This window comes from Thermobia domestica, chromosome 4 (assembly GCF_964235325.1).
Source record: "Thermobia domestica chromosome 4, izTheDome1.hap1.1, whole genome shotgun sequence".
In the NCBI taxonomy this organism is placed as follows: Eukaryota; Metazoa; Arthropoda; class Insecta; order Zygentoma; family Lepismatidae; genus Thermobia; species Thermobia domestica.
In genome coordinates, this window is record NC_137457.1 from 291,704,309 (window position 1) to 291,729,328 (window position 25,020).

At 35.3% G+C, this 25,020-nt stretch overlaps 1 protein-coding gene across 4 annotated transcripts in view; it reads left to right on the top strand.

Annotated features, from left to right (window-relative positions):
• The window catches only part of LOC145684168 (phospholipid scramblase 2-like), a 48,048-nt gene extending 25,758 nt beyond the window's left edge, over positions 1–22,290 (top strand). For all 4 annotated transcript variants that reach the window (XM_081756155.1, XM_081756157.1, XM_081756153.1 and 1 more), the window contains 6 exons: positions 3,284–3,322; positions 5,087–5,197; positions 13,629–13,846; positions 14,068–14,235; positions 18,953–19,117; positions 22,147–22,290. In XM_081756155.1, coding sequence (XP_081612281.1) covers positions 3,284–3,322; positions 5,087–5,197; positions 13,629–13,846; positions 14,068–14,235; positions 18,953–19,117; positions 22,147–22,206 — 761 coding nt within the window. In that variant the 3' untranslated portion in view covers positions 22,207–22,290. The remainder of the gene's footprint in view (positions 1–3,283; positions 3,323–5,086; positions 5,198–13,628; positions 13,847–14,067; positions 14,236–18,952; positions 19,118–22,146) is intronic.
• The last annotated feature ends 2,730 nt before the right edge of the window (positions 22,291–25,020 follow it).

The window sequence follows — 25,020 nt, forward strand, 5'->3', positions numbered from 1 at the left end:
CGGGTTTCTGCAGGCGGCAATGATGTGCAGTGGTCCACTCAGGGATTGTATTGTTACTACTGTGCCTTGTGGAGATTGATTTGCTGGAAAAATCAGCAAGCTGTTGGCTACGAAGCGTTCAATGCCTTTTTAATGGTGGGTGCTAGACTGTTCCCTGTAGCTGCTTGTGCTTCTTCGTTAGATATTGATACCTCTGTGGTTATCTTGGACGTAGTTTTGTCTGCTTCCTCGCTGCATTTGTAGTCTGTCTGGTTGCATGTGGTGTCCTGGTTTCTGTCTTCATTGGTTATAGCTTGTAGGTGTTCGAGGTTTGTTATACTGTGGTCATGGAGAATAATTTCTCTTGTGTGATCTTGATTGCAGTGTCTGCTGTTGAGTATAGTTCTTCGGGGAATACCGTCTTGACTGATTATTTTGATTTCTTTCCCTTGAGGTAGATAGTCCTATATAATTAACACGGTGTGGGCTTTCGCAGTTGACATAGGAGACTATGTCCCTTGTCTTCTTTGAGCGGTCCCAAGTGAGGTAGAGCCCTATACACTCCATGCAGCTTACGTTTGTCCTGCTTGTAGCCAGAGAGTAGCCTATTCTTTGGCAACGGGAACACTGGGACTGGAGTATTTTATGCCCTCTGAAAAGTTCAAATTAAACCTTGTAGTTAACGGTGAAATTGAGATGTTAACCTCAGTTGAGACCTAGGTCACAGTTACTTACATTACTGAGTTTTATTAAATAATAGTTTTGTAGTATAGTAATTTTAATGTAGTATAGTAATTGTAATGTATAAAAATGATGGATGATTATTAAAAACGGTGGATAAATCTCGGCTTTCTTCTGTTTATCTTTAGATATGTTAATAATACCGATAGATACAAGTTCACTTTGATACAATGTTCATTCTAGATAACTAGAACTGCCATTCAGACAGCTTAGCCAGTGTTCTCCCTTTCAACAAAACTTAATTTTACAGCAAAACAAGATTGCTTGGACTGTTGTGAGGGTAGTATGGACGGACATATTCCTTACTAAATCAGAAAAAAAATGAGTTCTTAGTCCGGGGTCAATGACCTAGAGATACATATGACCAATCCCTTTAAATTTTGGCAGGGTACCTGGGCCCACGCCTTAAATTTTACGAACGGAACATAGGACTACTCCCTTAAATTTTGGAAATTGCCAATTTTAAAAATTTAGGGTGGTAGCATAGAACCTGTGTATGTACTTGTGTAAGATTGGGTGGTTCATCTTGTTCTCTTTTATGGATAAAAAATTGACAAAAATTCAATTATTGGAGTTTTTAAAATCTATTTTATTCCCATTAATGAGGTTATATGGGTCAGAATAGGGGTTCCGTCCCTTTCATAAGATATGGTTACATTGATGCTCCCCTCTTAAACGTTGGGAGGGGTTCATGGAACGATTTGAGAACTGTCAAGAAAAAAATGCGAAAACGTTCTCTAGAGTCCAAATATATACCACTGTAAATTTGCGTGGTTTATCTTGTTCCCCTTTATGGGTATAAAATTACCAAAAATTCAAAATTTGGATGCTTTAGACCTAACTTATCTACCTTGATCTGGGTTTATCACGTTACACGGCTATATACTTGAGTATAGAGCCCATTTTCTTTTATAGGATATGGGTATATTGATGCACCCTTTTTAAATTTTGGAAGGGGAATGTTGGCCCATCCTTTAAATTTGGGAGTTGTCAAAAAAACAAATTTTGATAAATGTTCTTTAGAACCCAAGTATATACTACTGTAAATTTGGATGCAACCTATTATCTCTTTCTATGGGTAAAAAACTGAAAAATATAAATAAGTATTGCCACGTGATCAGTTATTGACCTAGGTAAATTATTTTCTTCGATGAGGCTTTAACACGTTATATGATTGAGTAGAGGGTCTATTATCTTTCATAGGACACAGATACATTATGCAGTCCTCTTAATTTTTGGGAGGGGTACATTCGACCATATTTAAATTTAATAATTATGAGAAAAACAAATTTTGTTAATGTTCTCTAGAACTCGAATAAATATTTCTCTAAATTTGAATGGTGCAGCTTAAACCATTCTATAGATGAAAGATGTTCAAAAATTCAAAGTTTGGAAATTTTTGGTCTATTATATAATCTTTGATGAAGGTTTAGTATATAGATGTATACCGTATAGTATATAGTATACCGTATAGCTTTAGTATATAGTATACCGTATATAGATGAATATATAGGTTAACTCTCTTTCATGAAACATGAGTACAATAATAGTTCCTTTCAAAATTTCGGAGTAGGTACTTAGGCCCATCCCTTAAATTTCAAAATTGTCAAACAAATAAAATATGGTAAATGTTCTCTACGACTCGAATGTATAATTTTTTTGTAAATTTGGGTGGTACTGTCTATCCCTTTCTGCGGCTAAAAAATGTCGAAATATTCATATTACGGAGTGGTTGATTATTCACCAAATTTATCTTCTTACATGAGACTTTACTCCAATACATGGTTATATGTTTGAGTACGGAAGTCAATTTTCCTTCATATGATATTGATACATTGATGATGATATTTTAATATTTTTAATATTTGAGAGGGCACATTGAAATTTTATATATCTATACAAGGTGTTTCAAAACAACACCTACAACGTTTTGGAGGTTATTCCTGACACATAGATAAAACGAAAACTATAGACCAACCTGGGTGCACAAATGCTTCCTTTCGGAGTTATAGGCAGTGGAAAACACGAAAAAATGAACTTTAAACGTCCATAGCTCCGAAACTATAGGACATACCGTAATCGAGTCAAGACTTTACTTAGGAACTACTATGTGCGCTATCCAAAAATACATGTTTAAGAATCTTACGGTACTCGCGCAACAATTTTTATGGAGACAGTTTGGCTATTGGCATACCTAGGTATAATTTGAAGCACTCATCAACTACCTCTATAAAAATTGTTGTGGAAGTAAAGCAGGATTCTGGAACATGGATATTTGGATAGGGCACATACTAGTTCTTACATAAAGCCTGACTCCTCGAGACCTCAATACAAAAGGCACAATTTAGATATTTGTACGAGAATTTTTAATGACTTGGCCCTCGTAACATATTCATGGCCTCCCTAAACCTCTGTGGTTTGTTTTGGGCCTGATCTAAATACGATTCTTTAGTTTGTCTTAACGAATTATATGTTATTTATTTAAGTTGTGACTAAATTATAGATTAAAAAATAGTTGTTAATAAGATTGTTTTATTTCAAATAAACCTTATTCATATTTCAGGTTATCGTTCGGATGAAAGATCAGCACCAATAGCAACAAGTAAGTTGGAACTATATGGTATAAAATATTAAGTTAATGGTTTGAAAGTTATGATGTGTAGATAGAAGAGGACGGATGAGAAATACAAATATTTTGAGATAAATAGCATTATTTCGTTCCAGCCTTCGCAGCTATTGATAACGCAATACTTGCCCGCTGTGCCTATATCAGAAACTAATATGCAGAGTTTGAGATGCGTTGACGCAAATATCTACGGAATGGAGCCCTTAATCAGATCAATTATACTAAATTTGAGCATTTGACACTCAACCAACTGCCCCACTCTAAGGAGAAATATGGTTTATTAAAACAAGGCAACAAAGTTTAGTGTGGTATTTTCTGTTGCGGGATAACATAATGATAACATAACTTTTTCTAAACAGAAAAATTAGTTTTTGTTCACTATATTTATGTTTAAATTAGCAAGATCAAATAATTACAATACTTGTACACTCGTATTTATCGAACGTGTCACTAGTATGCTAGGTTAGTTTAGGTGGTAGGTTAGGTTAAGTTAGAACTCGGAACCTTTCCTAACAAGAGCAACTAAACAAACTGAACTAACGATCTAGTTTCATATTTTAAATGATTATCGAGAAGTGTGCTCTGACAGCTTTAATAGGACAGGACAATGACGTTTGAATCATTCAACCAGCAGAGTCGTGCAATGCAAGTAATGTGGTGTGATGGTCGAAGCAATACTAGTCTATCGTTCATGGGCTATTTTTACAAATGAGAAATGAATGTAATGATTTCACAAGTACTTGTCTGGCAATATACAGTTGAGATAAAATGTTCTTTGAGGTTGAATTGATGAATTAAATAAGTTTTGAAAAAGTCTTTAAAATGATTTGATTTTAACAGTAATTTGAATAGGCCAATGAATATGTAGTCGTAATAACTTTATAGTAACTTCACAGTGTTGCACAGTATCACACAATTCTAATTTAACAGAAAAAATAAAATTTGAACAGATGTAGAATTCGTCTACAACTTGAACTTTGTTTAGAATGTTTTCAGCAGCATTACAAAAATTCTATTCATCTAACATTCTCTATTGATAAAAACAAAAAGACGTTATACTTTACTTCCTTATGTATACAGTGTAGGATTGAGTATAGCCCGCTCCCCCCAGTGATTTTTAACGAATCTAGTGATTCTAACGATTCATACTAGTTCATAATGAATCGGAATCGCATGTTATAAAGATTTAAGATGTAAATCTTGCGGTAAGGAAGCTTTAGTATAAGTCAGTGGTGCCCACCCCCCTTATGTCCATGACGCACCCCCCCCCCCAATTGTCTACCCGTAGGTGTTCTTCCATGAAAAAAACTTCTTTTCGATTAATTTTTACACTCCCTCAAACATATTTATACAGATTTTAACCCCCCCAAATATTTCAATGACGCACTTTGCGTCATAGCCCCCCCTTGTGGGCACCTCTGTATAAGTAGTAGTAGTAGTAGCAGTAGCGGTAGTAGTAGCAGCAGTAGTAGTAGCAGCAGTAGTAGTAATAGTTAGTAGCAATAGTAGTAGTAGTAGTAGTAGGAACGGGTTAGAAGCCCCGCAGGGGTTGGTTGAGTTCTGTTCTCGATATAAGTAGTAGTAGTAGTAGTAGTGACTCTTCCAGTTCCGGTGAAAAAAACTGGGGGGGAGAGGGCTATACACAAGCCACAGGGTATGTAACAGAGTCTCACATTTTCTCTGTTGTTTAGATTTACATGTACGTTTTTAAAGGTATTTTTTCTTCACTTTTCTGATCAGTTGGAACATGGACACCAATCGGACTTACTGCACCATCCCCATTGTCAGGCCTTCAATATCTTCAGTCAGTTGAGAAAGTTTACATACAACAAACTATTGAGCTCATCGACTGTAAGTAATTACTTAACGAAGGTAAAATAATATTAACATACTAAGATAGCAAATAGTAAGAGAAAGCAAGAAGAGCAAAGATTAGTTGTATATATAGGACTCATATTGGCTGATTTAGGGGAGACACTGGTAATATGGATCAGTGGGGAATGGAGATCATCCAAGTTTCCCAGAGACTATACGCACCGAGTCGTTTCTGACATTTGCTCTCTAGCCATAATAACATTAACCGCTGTAGGTTGTATAAGAGGTTGTATAAGGTTGTATAAGAGGTGGACCAACAACTTAACATGGAGTCCGAACGAAATGTGGTGCCGCCGGGAATCGAACTCGGGTCTTCCGCGACGAAAACGTTTATGTTAACTACATAGTGATGAGGGAGCTCTGTCAGTCAATGGAAGGAAGTTATTAAAGAGAGTTGACTTTTTTTTTGAGTGTACTATAAATGTAGGATTTCTTCTTAATTGCTATATATAGAACCTTTATTGTTTCGCAGTTTTAGTTTTAGTTTTCGATATTGTGCTTCACCTACTTTCTATTAAGTGTTACGTTGTTGTTCTCACTTCATTTGCACAAATAATATATATAATATTCTAGAAATTTCAGTTGGGTAATGGAAATCACAACGATCACATCAATAAAATCTTTCTTTACGTTTTCATGTGATTACATTTTTTATGAATTAAAATGAGACAAGTGGTTGGTTTTATTTGTTTTAATAACCGTAATATTATCTAATATATTAGAGTGAATGATGATCCTTATAGTAAAAATTAGCTGACTATTTATTTTATCGTTATCATCATAATATGGGATTATTAATTAACCCAATTACTCCAAGACGCGGGAAGTGGGGATCAATGTAGTTCTCATATTTTTTTATTTTATTTATTATTTTTTTAAATGTAGTACCTACTGGTAAATCTGAATCGTGTCTTACGCATATGGGACATAGAGGAAGATTCCTATAATAATATGAACTAATCGTGATTAAAAAAGAATCGTTTGATATAATTTTTCCTTAGGTGATGTGCATTACTCCCGTCTTCCCTAATAAAGTTTTGTGATATCAATTCTTGGATTAACTCTTAGGCTAAAGTAGCTTGGACCTTACGGCAGCATTTCTCCTTATACAGGAAAATTCTTTTGGCATCCGTTTATTTTGAAACCTTACAGGAAAATAGGAAATCTCTTACCTTATATTATACGGGAGGTAGCTTGTAGGGTAAATGGAAACCATGGCCGCTATCTTGAATGCAAGTTTGAAATTTCAAACGGGAAGGGTTAATATCATATATCATGTACCATTGGTTTGAGTTCAGAATCCAAAGATGTAATCATTTCTTTTAGATTTGCACGTCATGAACACTGATTGTTTCAAAAGCCTCATTGTGACTGAACAGAATCACTTGTTACAAATTATTTAAGGCGCCTCTGACAAAGGAACAGAAGATAGAAATTATACTAATATCCGGAGAACACAGTTCCAGAGACATTGTAGAGGACTAGAACAGACAGCATCCAGACAGACATCTAGCATCACACAGCATGGTCACGTACGTGATCACCAAATTCCGAGAAATTAACAATATGAACGATAGAGCATGTATTGGGCGACCAAGAGCTGCCACAAATGACGAGACGGAACAGCGGTTCTAGCATGGTTTGTGAAGAGTCCCAACCGCATTAACCGTCGTCTCTCACTGGAAAGTAATATCAGCTAGTCTTCCCTTGTCCGGATATTGTATAGCTGGCATCCTATAAGTTGCAGATGCAATACAATTAAATGCGGATCAGTCAGATCGATGGGTAAAGTTCTGCTTGTCAGTTACAAACGAATACGATCTGAATCTTTCGTTTAATACAGTGTCATAGTGTTCAGCGACGCGCCCTATTTTTGTTTGAATAGGAAGATACACTGTGCTACAGCAAGAAGAAGAATACTCAACAGTTATAAGTATTCTTGTTGCTAAATAATTAGAATTCCTGCCTTTAGTAGAGTCACCAAAGTTCAATTTTCGGTAGCAACCCATACGGTTCGAATCCCATACTAAGATTCTTGCATGTCATTTCCACGGGTTCTTGGAAATTTTACGGATCACATAAAGATGAAGAATACAGGAAAAAATGAAAATGAAATATTTGAGTTTTGCGTCCCACGATTATGCCGGTTAGTTAAAGGAGACGGCGATGATGAGAGATGAATGAAATGGTAGAATGAAGAAAGTGGAAGGAAACGGGAGAACCCCGAGAAAACCGACGCACATGGTGTTTGTCCACAACAAAGTTCACTTGGCGGGGAAAGAATAAAGGAGTTTTTAAAAAATAGGACATCCCACATGTACAAAATACTATTGGAAACTACTAAAATACAGTTCCAAATCTGTATTTATGAACCGACATTTCCGTAAGCAATTTATAGTATCATAATTATGAATGACCGAAATTTCTGCACCACATGTACGAAAGATGTTGAAAGCAAATGCTAATTAATTTAGGAACTCTTAAGTGTTCTACTTTCCAAAAATATCAGATTTATTATTATTATTATTATTATTATTATTATTATTATTATTATTATTATTATTATTATTATTATTAAGAAAAGTGAGAAAACATAGTATAGGGAACATAGTATAGTCTTCTTCCTCCTCCTAAGCTTTTCCCACTTTAGTAGAGTTTCTGTTTTTGATGAGAGTTCGCTACAATGATCTGTCTAATTCCATTTCAACCGTCAGTCCCTTATATATCAGGTTTCTCTTTACTAATCCTAACGTCTTTTTGTTGTAGTTGTTAGCTCTGCCTCTTCTCGCAGCCCAATCACCTTCATTTGCATGACTTTCCCTCCACATATTCTTCATCCCTCCTCAGCATCTCAATCTCGGTTCCTGCACTTTCATTCCCAGTTTTGTAACCTTTTCTGATCCCTTGGTATATGATGCGATCCTTCCTTGTGACCCTACACATTCACCCTAGCATACTTATTTCTGCCACTTTCATCCTAGTTATAGTCTTCTTCAGTATCACTGTTTCTAATGAGTACATCAATCTCAGTTTCACTGCTATCTGTATATATTTTTCTCTTGAGGTTAATCTGTATTTTCTTGTCGCCTAATGCTCTTGAGACCTCCCTCCGATTTGACCATCCCGTGAATCCTGCGCACAACTTTCTTTTGCACATCCCCTTGCGCATCGTATGTTGTTCCTCGATATTTGAAATCCTTCATTTTCTTGGTTATATGCGCCTGAGCCCAGGAGAAAACAATAGTGTGGAAGTTGGTAAAGGAGTCACAAAAGGATGTAATATTTCACCCTAATTATTCAACGTTTACAGTGAATGTTTAATGAAGGATGCATTCACTGAATTTACAGATTTCAAAATTGGCTGACAGATCATCAACAAGCTCACATATGCAAACAACACAGTTATTATAGCAAGCACCGAGGAAGGACTATAAGAAATGATAAACAGAATAGCTCACAATGGGAAACAATATGGAATGGAAATCAACTTCGGAAAGGTTAAGGTAATGACATGGGCACCCGAAGGGAGGGCAGGGTGGGGCCCGGGCTCCCCTCTGGCTCACGAAAATGTATACGTAATATAGCAAAGCACGTATATTAAATACCAGGCGTAATATATCAACCATCGAGATGGGCCCCTCCCTAGAACATTTTCTTCGGGCGCCCCTGAGTCGTGAGAATATCCCGTGGAAACACACACTTAAGTATCAGAGTAGAACAAAGAGAGCTTGAAGAGGTCGATCATTTCAAATATCTGGAAAGCATTTTGAAGAAGAAAAAAAAAAGCTTATCGCAGCAAAGAGATCAGGTGAAGAATAATTGACGTAGCAAGAGAAACATTCAACAAGAAAAGATCACTTGTATGTTTCACTAGGGAAGAAATATTTAGAGAGCTTCAAAATGTCATGTTGGAGAAAGATGAAGCTAAAATGGACACAGAGAGACAGAGAGTAACAAACGAAGATATTTTAAAAGAAGTAGGAGAGAAGAAGACGATCTTATCGAATATTCTTCGTAAAAAGGCAAATTGGATTGAATATATTTTACAAAGAAATTGCCTTCTTCATATTGTCATAGATTGTAAGATAGAATGAAAGCGAGAAGTAGAAAGAAGAAGAAGAGAACTTATCGATGATATCAAAAACAGAAGAAAGTGTTGGGAGTTAAAAGAGGAAGCTGAAGATCGAGAAGCGTGGAAAAGACATTTTCAGACTCTAACATACAGGTGGAGGATTACCTATTAGTCCCACGACCAGCCAACAGATAAAATACTTATAATAATAATAATAATAATAATAATAATAATAATAATAATAATAATAATAATAATAATAATAATAATAATAATAATAAAATAATAATAATAATGAATCCTTGGTGGTATTGAAGAGACTACCACTATAAGTGAAAGACTACCACTCCAAATTAACAAGCCTACTGGAAGATCCAGCATATAGAAAAATTGACAGAGATCCAACCAAGGCCATCGAAAAGAAAACTTCCAGATTAATACAAAGTTCCAGTCTGAATGAAGAAGAAAAGAAGAGGCTTAAACCTTTCGGTTCAATACCACCAAGGATTTATGGCCTTCCGAAGATACACAAGAAAGAAGTTCCATTACGACCCATAGTTAACACCATAGGAGGCCCCACGTACAACCTGGCCAAGAAATTAACAGGACTGCTACAGCCACTAACAGGAGAGTGTACACACCATATCAGAAACTCCAGCCATTTCGTACAACTGCTACACAGCATCAAGACAAACGCAGATGACATACTCGTCAGCTTTGATGTGGTTTCTCTCTTTACGAGGGTACCTCTGGAAGATTCTATTAAACTCCTGGAATTGCACTTCAGCAAGGATATAGTACATCTCTTCAGACACACCCTAACGTCTACCTACTTCAGTTACCAAGACAATTTCTTTGAACAAAGTGATGGTGTGGCAATGGGCTCTCCTCTCTCTCCAGTAATAGCGAACTTCTATATGGAGTATTTTGAACACAAAGCGCTAGAAACAGCAACATACAAACCTACAGTATTCTACAGATATGTAGACGACACATTCGTCATATGGCCCCATGGCAGACAGAAACTCGACGAATTCCTGCAGTATCTGAATTCTATACACCGCAACATCCAGTTCACAATGGAAACAGAAACAGAAGGAAGACTCCCGTTCCTGGACGTACTCGTATACAAGAACCCAGATGGAAGTCTATGCCATTCAATCTACAGGAAACCCACACACACTGATCTCTACCTCGATGCGACCAGTTTTCATCATCCTGCACAGAAGATGGGGGTGTTAAATACTCTAATACATAGAGCATACTAAATAGCAGATCCAGATAATATAAGCACAGAACTGTCTCACCTGGAAACAGTATTCAAATTTAACGGATATTCGTCGAAACAGATCAACACAGCCATGAGAAAATACAGTAGCAGAGATTGCACCACAAAAAAGGACAACACGGCAGACAAGGAAAATATTGCACTTATTCCATATATGGGAAAAACCTCCAACCAACTAGCAAGACTATTGAAGAAATTCAACAGCAAGACTGTACACTGCCCTCCACCGAAAATCAGGAGTTTACTACCAAGTGCAAAAGACTCATTGGGATTAAAGACACCAGGCATCTATAGGATCACCTGTGAATGTAACGCCACTTACATAGGTGAAACAGGAAGGAACATTGAAGACAGAATCAAAGAACAAAAGCGACACACCAGACTTAAACAACCCGAAAAATATGCAATAGCCGAACACTGCATACAATACAATCATACGGCCATGTGGGACCAAATTGAAGTACTAAAGAAAAGTAAACAGTTCTGGGACAGGAAAATACATGAATCTTTATTCATCCGTACATACAAGCCATCCATCAACAGAGACGAAGGTTATCATCTACCTGACATCTGGTTCCAGCTCTTCAGTACGAAAAGAACCATCAGCCAATCAGAGAGCAGTTTCCACCAGCAAAATCAGAGCACGTCATTGGCCAACAAAAACAACCAATAGAAACACAGCAATTCCTAAAGACCACAATATAAATTGTACGACCAGCACATTCCAACACATAGCTCTGAAGATGTTGCCGCTGTATGGTAACGAAAGCTCAGCACAGCAACACCTACTCTGGCAGCAATCCCGAGAACATTGGATTAATAGTAGACGCCAGCAAAGCTTCAAGATCATATATAAATATGTTGTTCTAGTAATATAATTTGATAACGAATTCGCCCGGTATTTCTTATAATGTTAGTATGTGTATAATCGGTAAAGACAAGTATGTGGTAAATTTCATGTCAAAAGAGCAGTAAATAAGAACAATAAAACGAAAATAATTTTTTTGTCCATTTAGTTACATTTTATTTTACTCATTATGATTTTCGTATTTATAATTCTTTTCCTATGAAATTTACCACAAATATACAGTATATTTCCTGATTATACACATAATATCAGTATTAAAAGTATTCTGCAAAATTATCAAATTATATTCTTACAAGAAGACAGTTATAGATATGCAACAATAATTTTGGACATGAGTGTACTTTCAGTTTTGTCAGGGATCGGTGCGTACAAAATTGGTACGATTTATGTATTCTCACTTGAACTCCCTATGTCAGCATGAACTGTGTACAGCTGCGCAAATTGTTTCGAGCAGCTCTTGAAAGTTCCATCAAAAAAAGCACTGCTGGCTGTCCCTCACAAGGGAAGTTAAGGAGAAAGCACTCGCCTTCAGAGAAACTAAGCATGCCATTTGAAGTCCCAATTCATGCTAATTACAACAAGCTAATAAAATTTCTGTACGGTTGAGAACGGTTCGAGATATTCAACTTGGAAGTTTATATGAGAAAATGAGGATATACGCATTTAAACGCGTTAAGTACAACATAATTAGTAACGAATATTGACATACGAATTGAAAGCTATCGGAAGGAACAAAAAAAAAAAAAAAAAAAAAGTGTTGCAGTAACTAACGGGTTTGTTAGGCAAAATACTCCCTTGCACCATGAACATTTTATATGTGCAATTGCGTTGCATCCGTCAAGGGAACAGTTCGCAGAACCAAAGCAAAAAGCAAATTCGACAAGTGATTAAAAAGTTATAGGCCTATAATTTGTTCGTAACCTGCCTTGTAGAACGCAAACTCAAACAATCCAATGTATCGCGGTGATCGGAAGTGATTCGTATGGACATGAACTTTATTTGATTGTTTCGTTGGTACATTATAACGTCCAGATGAAGAAGTTTCATACTATGTACAAATCTCCTGCCATAATCTTTGATTGATCGGATTCAAAACACATTAAATGGTTGCACAAATCGTGTGCAATTCTTTGGTATCTTCTCAACCATTAGGTCTTTGCCATCCTCATGCAACTTGTAATGGACAATTTGTCTGTGAATGGACCCCAGTGATCAAGCAATAGCAAGTTCAAACCATCAGGCTTCGCCATGGGAGAGAATACTTAACGCATTGAAACGTGCATCCACTCATTTTCTCATATAAACTTCCAAGCTGAATATCTCGAACAGTTATCAACGTACAGGAGTTTTATTACCTGTTGTAATAAGCACGAATTGGTCCTTCAAATGACATGCTTATTTCTCTGCAGGCGAGTGCTTCTCCCAAACTTCCCTTGTCAGCTGGCTTCAGACCATCATATCCATTAAATAATACAATAAAACAATTAATATAAACAACGAAATGTGCAAATTGTACATATAACAGAAAAGACAATCCCTTTATAAACATCCAAGTGTAGGAGTATGTCGTTCCACTTAGTGAGCAACTTTGTAACTTATAGGATGCCACATAGATTTGCTGTGATGATTACTAAATTAATCCCTACTAAATTAATTAATTAATCATAAATTTAGTATGAGGGATTAATTCCTCTCTTCCCAAATACAGTTTCTCCCAGGCTCGTGGCAGTCAGCACCTTCATATTTGCAATCAGAGACAGTCGTAGCAATCAGCACCAATAATTGGCTGTGGCAGTCAGCACCCGTGGCAATCAGCACCTATCCGCTCGGGGCAGGGGGGGCTAGGCCCCCAGTTTTCCGAGTGACAAAAATAATTTAAGCTGTTATTTCTATATTTTTGAAAATTTATAGTGAACTCATGATATACATATCATAGTCTTGGTTCTAGCTGTCCCCCAGGTTTTACCTTCTAGATCCACCACTGCAGATTTTCATCTATTTTGTTTATCTTCTGGTAAAAGTGACACATACTTCTAACAATGGCACAATACTACATATAATGTTACGTGAACTCATAAAGAATTATATATATTTTGTGATTGACAAATGTAAATTAATTTTCATGTCGACAAAAGGTAACGAATTAATTATTGTAAACAATGTTATCTCATTCTTTTAGTGTTATCTTCTGTGGAATCAGCGAATAGATTTTTGGTGAAGGACCAGAACCGAGAAACGGTATATGTAGGTGCGGAACAATCAACACCTTTCCATCGCCAATGTTGGGGATCCAGTCGACCCTTCGAGATGAAGCTGATGGATCCACATGGTAGAGAAGCCATCCATTTGAATCGTCCATTAGGTTGCTGTATGTGCTGTTGCTTTTGTTGTTTAGAGGTGAGTTACAATCCATAGTGGACTTCCTGCACAAACAATGCTTTTATAAAATGCACTAGAAAAGAAAAGAAAATAGTATAGGGCAAATATTCAAATGTTGAACTACCGAAAGTTAGTATACAAACTTGACTGATAACATTTCTCATTTGACTATACCATAAACTAGAATCCCAATTTTTCTTTACTTTTATTTTATATATGTTTTTTATTTTATTTTAAAGGCTATGGACATTTACTCACCCCCAGGAAGGAAAATAGGCTCTATTCAACAAGAATGGACGCTCTTTGTACCAAGTTTTATGGTGAAGAATGAAGCTAATGACGTTATTTTGAGAATAGAAGGTCCCAGTGCTTTTTGCTGTAACTCATACGCAGATGCAGAATTTAAGGTAAATTATATTCCCTTATTACAACATTAAAATTGTCGTAGAAAATTCCACAAAAGGGTTCTATTTGTCTTCTTGGGCAAAATTGACTAGACTTAATGGGTAAGACTTGTAACTTAAGAATGGTAATTGTGGCTAAATAAAACAATGAAAATTGAAATATATAGGCCTATATTTTAGAAATGACATTAACAAATAATAGTGTATAATCACATGACAAAGAATTATTGTATCAAAAGTTCACATAAAATTCGTTAATCTTATTATTGCTAATAGTACTAATTAATAAGTATGAATATCACGAACCAGAACACGAAAAAAGATAGGGAAAATTGCAAAGATCGGAAATATTATTATCATAAATATAAAATGCGCTATAATAATGAACACCGTGTAAGCTTATATATTGCCACAGTTCGTTACTTTTTTGTCTTGGAATAATTAATGTTCACACTATCATACACTATTCACTGCATAAATAAGTACGCATTAACTGGGGTAGCTTTAGTATTCAATATACAGGGTGGCCCAAAAATAGGTATATAGTCCCGTATTGATCGGTCATGACATTTTATATCATTTACTTATTGTTATCCATACATATATTGATTTAATTTCATCCTTATTTGTTCTTAATTTATTTTCACTTATGCCTTAAGCTCGGAACAAAGCAAAACAAATAAATTAAAATGTCATACTTGATCGATGTTGGTCTGTATACTTACCTGTATTATCCATCCTGTATTATCCTGTATTATAGATATTTGCCTTATATATAACAGGAAATGTATATATGTCCTCATAGTTTGTCGTTCTAATTTATTATATCATCATTATCTCAATAAACAAGTACCTAGATACTGTACCCTTTCTTCGCACTCGAAATCAATATAGATTCGTTTTCATAACGAGAAGTACATTACAGAAGTCAATATAAAAAACTTGAAATAATCTTCAAACAAATCAATATTAATCGCTACCTTTTTAAACTACCTTCGTTTTTCTTCTGGTTAATGCAACATTTAGAAACACTTTTTGCTCTAAAAATTACAATATATAATCGCACATAAGCGTTATTGTTACCAACCGTAACCAAAAACTACCTTACGCCCTCAAGAAAAATTTCAGTTCATATTAGGATCCTTAGGGTTGCCATATTTCGAAAATGAAAATCCGGGACGCTACTAAATTACGAGAATCTTGGAAATGCTTAAAATAAAAAGAAGTGTTATATACTCATTTACTTTCTTCCATTAGATAGAGTTGTTTAAGTGTTACGGTACATAATCACATTTTTGGTCATTTTAGTAGACCTTCTCCTTCCTAGTTAAGCAAACGTGAGATGATTTACCCCCTCCCCCTGGTAAGCATTTTTTTTTAATTTCTCAGGATCTGATATGTTTCGCGGCTTTCAGAGTCTGTTTTAGCTCATTCAAGATATGACGTTTCCTCCTTTCACATGTTTTGTTTGTTCGTGTTGTAACCATTTTTAAAAATAACGGTTAACATTGGCAATTGTGTTCTACTCCAGATTTTCCCATTGTTGTCTGTTCAGTTTTATTAATTAAAACAATATAATTTTCTTCTTGAATGGCCAGCGGAAAATTACCAAAAATATCGGTCATTATTGATTAAAATATTTCAGAAGCAAGATGTAGATTGAAAGTGTGATAAAGATAACAGTAAGATTGAGCAGTAAAAGCTTTTGTTCCTGGTCGAATGAAACGAATGCTTCGTTCAATGTCAAAGTAGTTAAGTCGTGAACTTAATTAAATCCATGTTTTATGTATTCAAGTATGTGCTTAAGTATTGTTTTTCCAACTTTCGAATTGCCATACTCAAAATGTAAAGAGAATAATTATATACCTAATCCTGTTAAAAAAAAAGAAAAGCTTTCTTTCTTTGCTGAAATCCGGGACATTTAAGCATCCCGAGAAATATTTTCGGGACACCCCGACGCAGATCTCGATTCCGTGACGATCCCGGATGTTCCGGGGACGAATGGCAGCCCTATGGATCCTACCCTAGCGCTTGATGAAACAGTAATGCTATACAGCACATACTTCACTTCTGATTGCACAATATGAGAAGATTTTCTTTAGGTTGTCCACATATAACTAGCAATGCGATAGGACCATATTAGAAGCATTTCTGTGGCGGCTCTTGGGAGAAGTCATATCGGTTAAAAATAGAATTTTATTGCTACAAGCTAAGCGAAGAAAACTTACATAGTAACTAACTCTCATATATATATATATATATATATATATATATATATATATATATATATATATATATATATATATATATATATAAACTACAAAACTAACGTCCCCACACGATAGTCCTGCGTTCAATAATTTTGGAGATCAGGTGCGCGAGATAAAAACGAAAGCCCCAGTTGTATTTCGCGAAACCTTGTCTTATCTACAGCCTATGGTGCAAGGAGATCATTTATACATTTTTTTTAAAGATTGTACGCTTCTGTTGTAGAAATTCTGAGAACGACCCCCCCCCCCCTTCCCCATTAAAGGTCGTATTTAGCAAAACCCCTTCTTATCCACAGCCTAAGGTACAAGAGAATGTGGTTCTACGTTAAATACAGTTTCGAACATTTGTTGATGACTGAATCAGTGGGTCTACTCTTTTTTTTGTGTATATTTACAGATTAAGACATTGTGTAATTTAAATTATATTAACCAACAAAATAATTCGAAAACTTTTCTCTCTATCTGGCTCACCCACAACTGTACGCAGGATAATATAGAGATTTTAACAGAGTTTACGGATAATAATACAGGGCTCTGTAGAGAGAGGCGAGTGGTCATAATCGTTTAAACACAAAACTAAACACTCTTTTATTCTAGTGTGTACGTTTCGTTTTGTCATGCCTAAATAATTTTGTCTGCGTTTACAAATACCTTCGTAGAATCAGACAACGGACAACCGAAGATTTTTTGTCGAAAGATAGGCATGTTTTGTCATGGAAAGCTGATAAAAGTAATGTTAATTTTTCTCTTCTAGGTTTTCCTGTGTTCAATTCCTATAATACCATTCAAATTCTGTGGAATTAAATAATTGGTAATGAGTAATGCATAATGCAAACTACATGGATATATACAGATCCGTGTCCTAATGATAAACGGCGAAGCACATTCATTTTTAGTAACAGTATATTATTCATTTTGAATTGAATTGAAACAATACAGTTTAAATTGCAATTAAATCGACGTAATATATACTGCTGAAACATACATATTAATGATCAAATGTTATGGTTTATAAACAGGATACCTTCCGTTCGAATATTTTCATTCAAAAATATTTAATTTATATTCAAGTATTCAGCGCAAAACAATATTAGGCTAGTTTTAGACGAAAGCATTTATCGTAGCATTTCTCGTAGCAGATGTGCTGCCAAAAATCTCGTATAATATTCTATGGCATCAAAAGTATATTGTGCTTTTACACGGAAGCATTTTGTCGTGACGTAGGAAACAAATCATTGCAGAAGAACGCAATTATGGCTCCAAAACTAAAAACAGATATTTCAGTCACTGTTTCTTCTAAAGCCCTTTTTCGCATATGCTTATTATGATACAAAAGACTTTTAACGGTACAGTTATACTATACAGATCCATAGATTTTAAAATTTACAGAAGAAATTTCTAATATTTTAATAGACTAGTGTATAAGTAATGGAAATATGGTGTGCACTTACATCTGAAATGCGTATTTACGTGAAAATATAGAAATTAAAGCCGAACCTGAAATGCACGTAATCTTCAATAAGCTGCCATAAAATTTTGGCAAGTCTGTAATTTCCCCATTTTGTATCGAGAACAGAACTCAACCAACCCCTTCGGGGCTTCTAACCCGTTCCCACTACTACTACTACTACTACTACTACTACTACTACTACTACTACTACTACTACTACTACTACTACTACTACTACTACTACTACTACTACTACAACTCCTACTCCAACTACTACTACTACTCCTTCCTACTCCTACTCCTATTCCTACTACTACTACTATTATTACTATTACTGCACTTACTGCTACTGTTACTAAGTACTCCTACTTCTACTCTTACTACTACTTACTGAAGGTACAATAAATGAAACAAAAAGGTTTTTTTTTTTAATGAATTTCTGTGTGGATTCGTATAGTGAAACTGTATGCTTTTAACTTTGTACAAACAAGGATGTTCCTCATATTTTTTAATCAACAACATATTAATCGTATCCCTACTTCCTCATTTTTCTTTATTACAATTCAATTTCCCACACAAAACAAAGAGCATGGATATTTGACACACAATCTTTCGCTTCCTTTGAACACACCACGGCGCTGCAATCGGAGCAGAAATTCTGTGGAAAATGCTACGAAATAGAGCAGGTTCCATCGGCAAGAAATGCCATAGGATATGCCATGGGATGGGAAATGCTATAGCATTTGCTACTTTACACGGTAGGATATCGATGATACGATTTTTGCTACGAGAAATGCTACGATAAATGCTTCCGTCTAAAACTAGCCTTAGTGTTGCATTTAGAGGAAAAATGTATTTTTTAAAATAAAGCAATTTTCTGATGCACAAGGTCAGGTAGTACAAATTACTTTTCTCATGCTACTCTATTTGTTATTATTTTCATCCAGTAACATTTCTTCTCAGTATGTGTATATTTTACTAGTTCTTAATTATACGATAGGTACTAAGTCAGGATAGACTGATGCAGATAGCAACCATCGCACACCAATGGGATGAGTTGATTATAGCTGGCACACGAACAGGCAGTTATCTTCTATGTGTGAATTTCCCCTCAGAAATCAACGAAAAAATGAAGGCTTTACTCCTAGGAGCTGCTTTTCTAATAGTGAGTATTCATTTTAGAGAGAGTTAAGTACAGTGGCCACAATGAAAATCTTTACATGCATATTTAAACAGAATATTATCATATTATCAGGATTTTAGAATAAGTATCATTGTTGTTCTCTTACCATAAGGTAAAACATAGGAAATTTTCTGTCACATGATTCATAAGTGGGCCGTGTAGATTCTCGCTAAGAATGGCGTCATCAGTCAAATCTTCAGCAGTGGTAGAAACTTAGTTCTTTGTACTCCACTTCAAACGTGTTTTTGCTTCTTTTACTGTGTTTTATTCTGTGTTTCTTATGAAAAAAAACTATCACTTAGAGAAAATGCTAGAGATTTAACATTACTAGAGCAAGGCATGTCGGTGATATGTGTAGCAGAAGATATATACGTGCTTCAAGACAGGTTATTTAGGACCTCATAAAGGAGCATTGAAACTGCTGCCTAAAGTGAGATGAAATAGAAAAGTGGTCACAATGATCGTAGGAAAGACAACTTTTTTCAAGTATTGCTCAATCCATGGATTACTGCTACAGAACTGAAAAAAAGAAGCATCCTATGTTATTGAAGAACATACCAACTCGGATCATTCAGCATCGCCTTATTAAGAATTTGGATATCTTAGCTCGACGTGGTGCAAAAACCCATTTTTAACGCAAACGATGAAGAAGAAAATGTATTTCTGCCGTAGATATCAGTACTGGATCCCAAATGATTGGAAAAAGGAATAAAAGCACATTTTGACTAGTAAGGCAGGAGACCAAGTAGTGTGTCCAGGTATGACCAAAGATACATAGTAAGACAATATCACATACTATGGGGTTCATTCAGTAGTATTTAGGGAGGAGAATTGTACTCCCGATCCAAGAATGTTAAAATGAACATCAAATATCGATAGCTGAAAGTTTTGCCAGATCTTTTAATTTTTGGTATACTAAGTGTGAGCGGTTTATGCATGACAATGTCATTGCTCATAGAACAAAGGTGGTTAAGGAAAAACATATGGAACATCACGACGCAGTAGCTTGAAGAAGCTGACAAAAGAACTAAGTAAGTTATGGGTGTAGATGGACAAAGCGTATTTCAAGACTGGCAATATTAATGCTTTCAAGGGAAGTGACCGTTATGAAAATGAAAAGAAACATGACAAAGTACATGAAAGTCGGAAATAAAACATTTGTAAGTCTGCCTTGTTTTTCTTTTGCAAGATTTCCATTGCAGCTGCGTATGTAATAATAATAATAGCCTAAATAATAATAATAATAATAATCTTACTGTCAGAAATGTTGGATATTATGCGTAAAATTTCTGTTAGTTCGTTATATATTGAGCCTGACTATAGAGAAAGAACGCGTGAGTTTACAATATCCAGTGAGGAGCCACACTGCCAGTTACTTCACTGCGTCCAGTTGAGAGTGAATGAAGAGGTACGTTTTCGACCCAATTTGAATGACATTCATAATGGATCTTCTAAGGTATCTCACTCATATAAATCATAAAATTCTTGTAACATCATGTTTAATTGAGAAGGTACAAACATATTTCGCGATTCAGTCTTGTAAATCAAAATATTTACCTTTGCAATATGTTCGCAATTTGAACATTGTGATTGGAAATAAATTTATTAAAATTTGTTCATAGGTTGCTTAGTTCAGTCATCAATATATCCACAAAAGATTAGTCATTTCAAACTGGATGCTGTTTGACGTCACAGTTTCTGCTCATATTCTTAGTAAATCACACGGAGATAATATAGTGAAGACAAACTTTGGATTGATAAAATGCTTGTGTTGACCGGCAAATAAACGATTTTGCACATTACGCTACTCGTGGATCTATATCCAGTGACGATTTCAGGGAGATGCAAATTCTTTCCACTCCTAGCCATACCAATATTTTCGCAGGATTACGTTTATATTGAAAGCCCTCCGCAGCGGAAATTTTCTGAAATCATCAGCGTCTATGACTGCTAACACCTGCAATATCTACTCAAACTATAAGTACAGTTTTTTTTTTTTATGTAGAGCTAAATTTATTGAGAGGCGCTTACAATAGCATGGGTTTTTAGACAATTGGTAGAGATACTGGTAGATGCATTTTAACTGATTTTTATATTGTAAATAATAACAATGATTTGGGAAGTTTGGCAATGTAAAGTTCTATTGCCAATTGTTTAATTTTTCAGTTCAAAATTGCATTTAAGTTCAACATGGTATTTGTCAGAAAAGTTACAATAGTAGCTGGGAAGTACTTTGAAAGGTATTTCTAACAAGTCATTGATTTTACAGCCGAAGATGATCGTTAGTTTGGTAGTTGAATAAATTTTCTGAAATGATTTTATATGGAGTGCTTATGAGCGTTAGTTTGGTAATTGAATGAATTTTCTGTAGTGATTTTATATGGAGTGCTTGTGAGCGTTAGTTTGGTAGTTGAATGAATTTTCTGTAGTGATTTTATATGGAGTGCTTGTGAGCGTTAGTTTGATAGTTAAATGAATTTTCTGTAGTGATTTTATATGGAGTGCTTGTGAGCGTTAGTTTGGTAGTTGAATGAATTTTCTGTAGTGATTTTATATGGAGTGCTTGTGAGCGTTAGTTTGGTAGTTGAATGAATTTTCTGTAGTGATTTTATATGGAGTGCTTGCATTTGCAGAATACACAGATTATCGAAATACGATATTTTATGCCACTGCCTTACTTTATCTCCTTTCTCCTGTGCTCCATTTATTTCTGCCTTTTTTCCAGCTGTAAAAGTGTGGTCTTACACCATACATTGCCAGTTGGAAACGTGATATGAATGAACCAGTCCCTAACATTACTGAAAGAAAACAACCGTTTGTTGATGTTTACCTTGTAACGGATGCTAACTTTTCTTATCACGGTTCTGTTTCGTTACACTAACAGTTACTTCGTGGTATCAGAATAAGGCATTATCAAATATCATACATGTCATATACATAATAGAACATTAAATATCTTAATGTACTGAGAAAATTACAGCTAAACTTTATATTCTTTTTTCTTTCAACAGGAATATACATTCTTCGAGGTTTCCAAACGTGGTGGCAGACTTCGCTTAAATGTCACTTAACACATTTCAACTGTCCTATTATTAATGTATTAATGCTTTTAATGTGTACAATAATTTCAAGTGCAATAAATCGTTACAGCATTATGTTACAATTTTCTTATTTCTAAATACATAAACGTTTCACTGTATTGTGAAGTGGTAAACATATTTCTTCAAATATGTTCCAAGAGCTCCAGAAATAACTTTCAAATAATGGCGTGAAAAAATAAAATTGGTTTACTTCAACATTTATAATTCATCTATGTACAGCATATTTGCCCAAATGAACTGCATTCTAATAGTAATTACAATTAAAATTATATGGCCGCATGAAAGGATTATTCAAATTAACAAGAAATTGGCTACTTACCAATGAATCCTCCTTTGGGAAGCCTACATATATTTTTTTATACTATTCAGAACGCCAAGCTGGTTCCGTCTTCAGTGGCACAGACTTGTAAAATAAATAAATAAAGTTACAAGTTGTATACTTTGCAAAAGGGGTTTAATCAAACACGTAGATCGGTGCAAGCCCCTAAAACAGTTATTCCCAAAGAAGCTAAAACTTGGATAAGAATTCCTTACTTTCCACAATTGTCGACAAAAATTCAACGTATTCTTGCAAAGCATAATATCTGCTTTTAGTATTTTCCTAAGTCTACAAAAACATCTCACCGGATTTAAAAGTTATTTTGTTGATCCATTAAATAAGTCAGGCGTTTACCGTGTTCAATGCGAATGTGACTTCTCATGCCAAACGAAATGCAATATTAACACCCGAATTTTACCTGAACGAAAGATCCTAAATTACTATATTATAGGATAAGTAAAAAATAATTAGGTACAAAAAATTGTTATAAGTTTTGGAATATCGATTCTTATTTATTAGGAAAAAACACTTAAATGTTCCTTGTTAGATAAGGAAACAAGAGGATATGTTAATCTCAACATAGACACTTGTGTTTACTAGTTTCTTCAAACTCCCAGGGATATACGTAACTATGAAGGACATCAATTGGGGTGTTGGCAACAACTTCTGAATCCGTGCCTCCAATTCTTCCAGTGTGCGATGTTTGGACTTGTACACCTTGTTCTTTGTCTAGTCCCATAAGAAAGAAGGAAAGAAAAAAAAACACTGACAAAGATTTCTTGCTGCTGCAGTGATCTTGCTCATAAGCGGATAAGCGGTCCATGTTTGTTTACATTGCGCGGCTGCTTGCAGCGGTCGACGATTGCATTAAGTGAAGTACGCAATGGGAAATCTAAATTATGGTACTACTTTCATTACGGAATCACTAGCATTATACTTTTATGTAGGGTATTAAAAATACTTGGTTCTTTTTCACCCACCCGGTATATATATACACCAGGGCGATTCCTTTAAACCTCCGTTATGCCACCGGAAGAGATGACGAAACGCGGATTATCTGAATCTATTCATTGGAGATCGCACATCCTCCATACCGAAAGAAATACTCTGGTGTTTTCTTATTGCAGAGTATTGAGCGTGAAACCGCATCAAATAAAATCCAAGCGCCCGCCAAGTGTGAACTACGTGATGAAATTCAATTTCTCCGGGCAGCTGCTGATATCTCTTAAGTTCGAAGATCAGACAGTTCAGAAGCAAAATTTTACCCCATTCACGAACCACATGATTCTTGCATGCATCAAAGTGGTCTTCCACCACAGATATCCATCCTTGGCTTCTCTCGTCGTGAGGTCGGTCTTTCTTTTAAATTCTCTCTAGCATTTGTGCATATAACAATAGCTTATAAAGTTCCCATCATAATCCTTAATCATTCGACGATGAACAATGGCTGCATTATGCCCATCAGTCTGAAGAAACCGAATTACATTATGCAGTTTACACTTCGCGGACGTTTAGATTGCATTTGATGCGGTTTTACGCTCAATACTCTGCAATAACACTAGTTAACAAATTTAAACTTTTTGTTTGTTACATGAGAAAAATCACCTGATCTTAAAGGAACTTTTTGCGCTGAATTCGAATATGCACTCGGTTTCTCTCCATCACGTACAGTTTTCCCGTAATAGAGGGATTTTCGGGAAATTCTCTCAAAAATTTCCCTTTTTCAGATATTTTATTCCCCTAGCTCCTGTCCCCTTACATATAGTAACATAGAAATTATACCTAAGTATACCTTGATTTATATTTAATAAACCCTAAAAGTTTCGTAAAAATCGCTTTGTTCTTTCTAGAGAAATAAATATATTTATATGTATACTGTGTGCACTGTATATTGCACCTGATAGTAATGCTTTCAGATCTCCTGAGTTGGGGTAAAAACGATTTGCTTTATTACTACAAACACAGACATAAAAATGAATATTTACAATAGTCAACAACACACTTGTATTGCTCTCTGTAAATTAGAAACGTGTATAAAAATAGAATGTACTTCCAACGTATATATTTTTTAAACGTACAGTATATGTATATCTTAATACATATATATATACAATTCTCCAAGTTTTTTCGTTTTATTCATGAAATGGTTATCAATATTTGTTATCAAATGTAACAGAATGCAAAAGAACTTCCACTTCCCGAGCCCCCTACCAACTGGGAAGAGATATGGCCAAAAGACTCTGATGATGATCATGACCTTGATGAACCATCGACATCAACATGTACATCCAAGGATCCAACGTTCATCCCTGACTGTGTTCGCGAGCCACATTTCATCCGGCAATGTGAACTTAATGACCTAGTCCGTGATTTGCACCTGACAAAACAAGAGGCGGAACTTCTGGGATCAAGGCTCCAGCAGTGGAACTTATTGAATGCAGAAACGAACATATCAGTGTACAGGA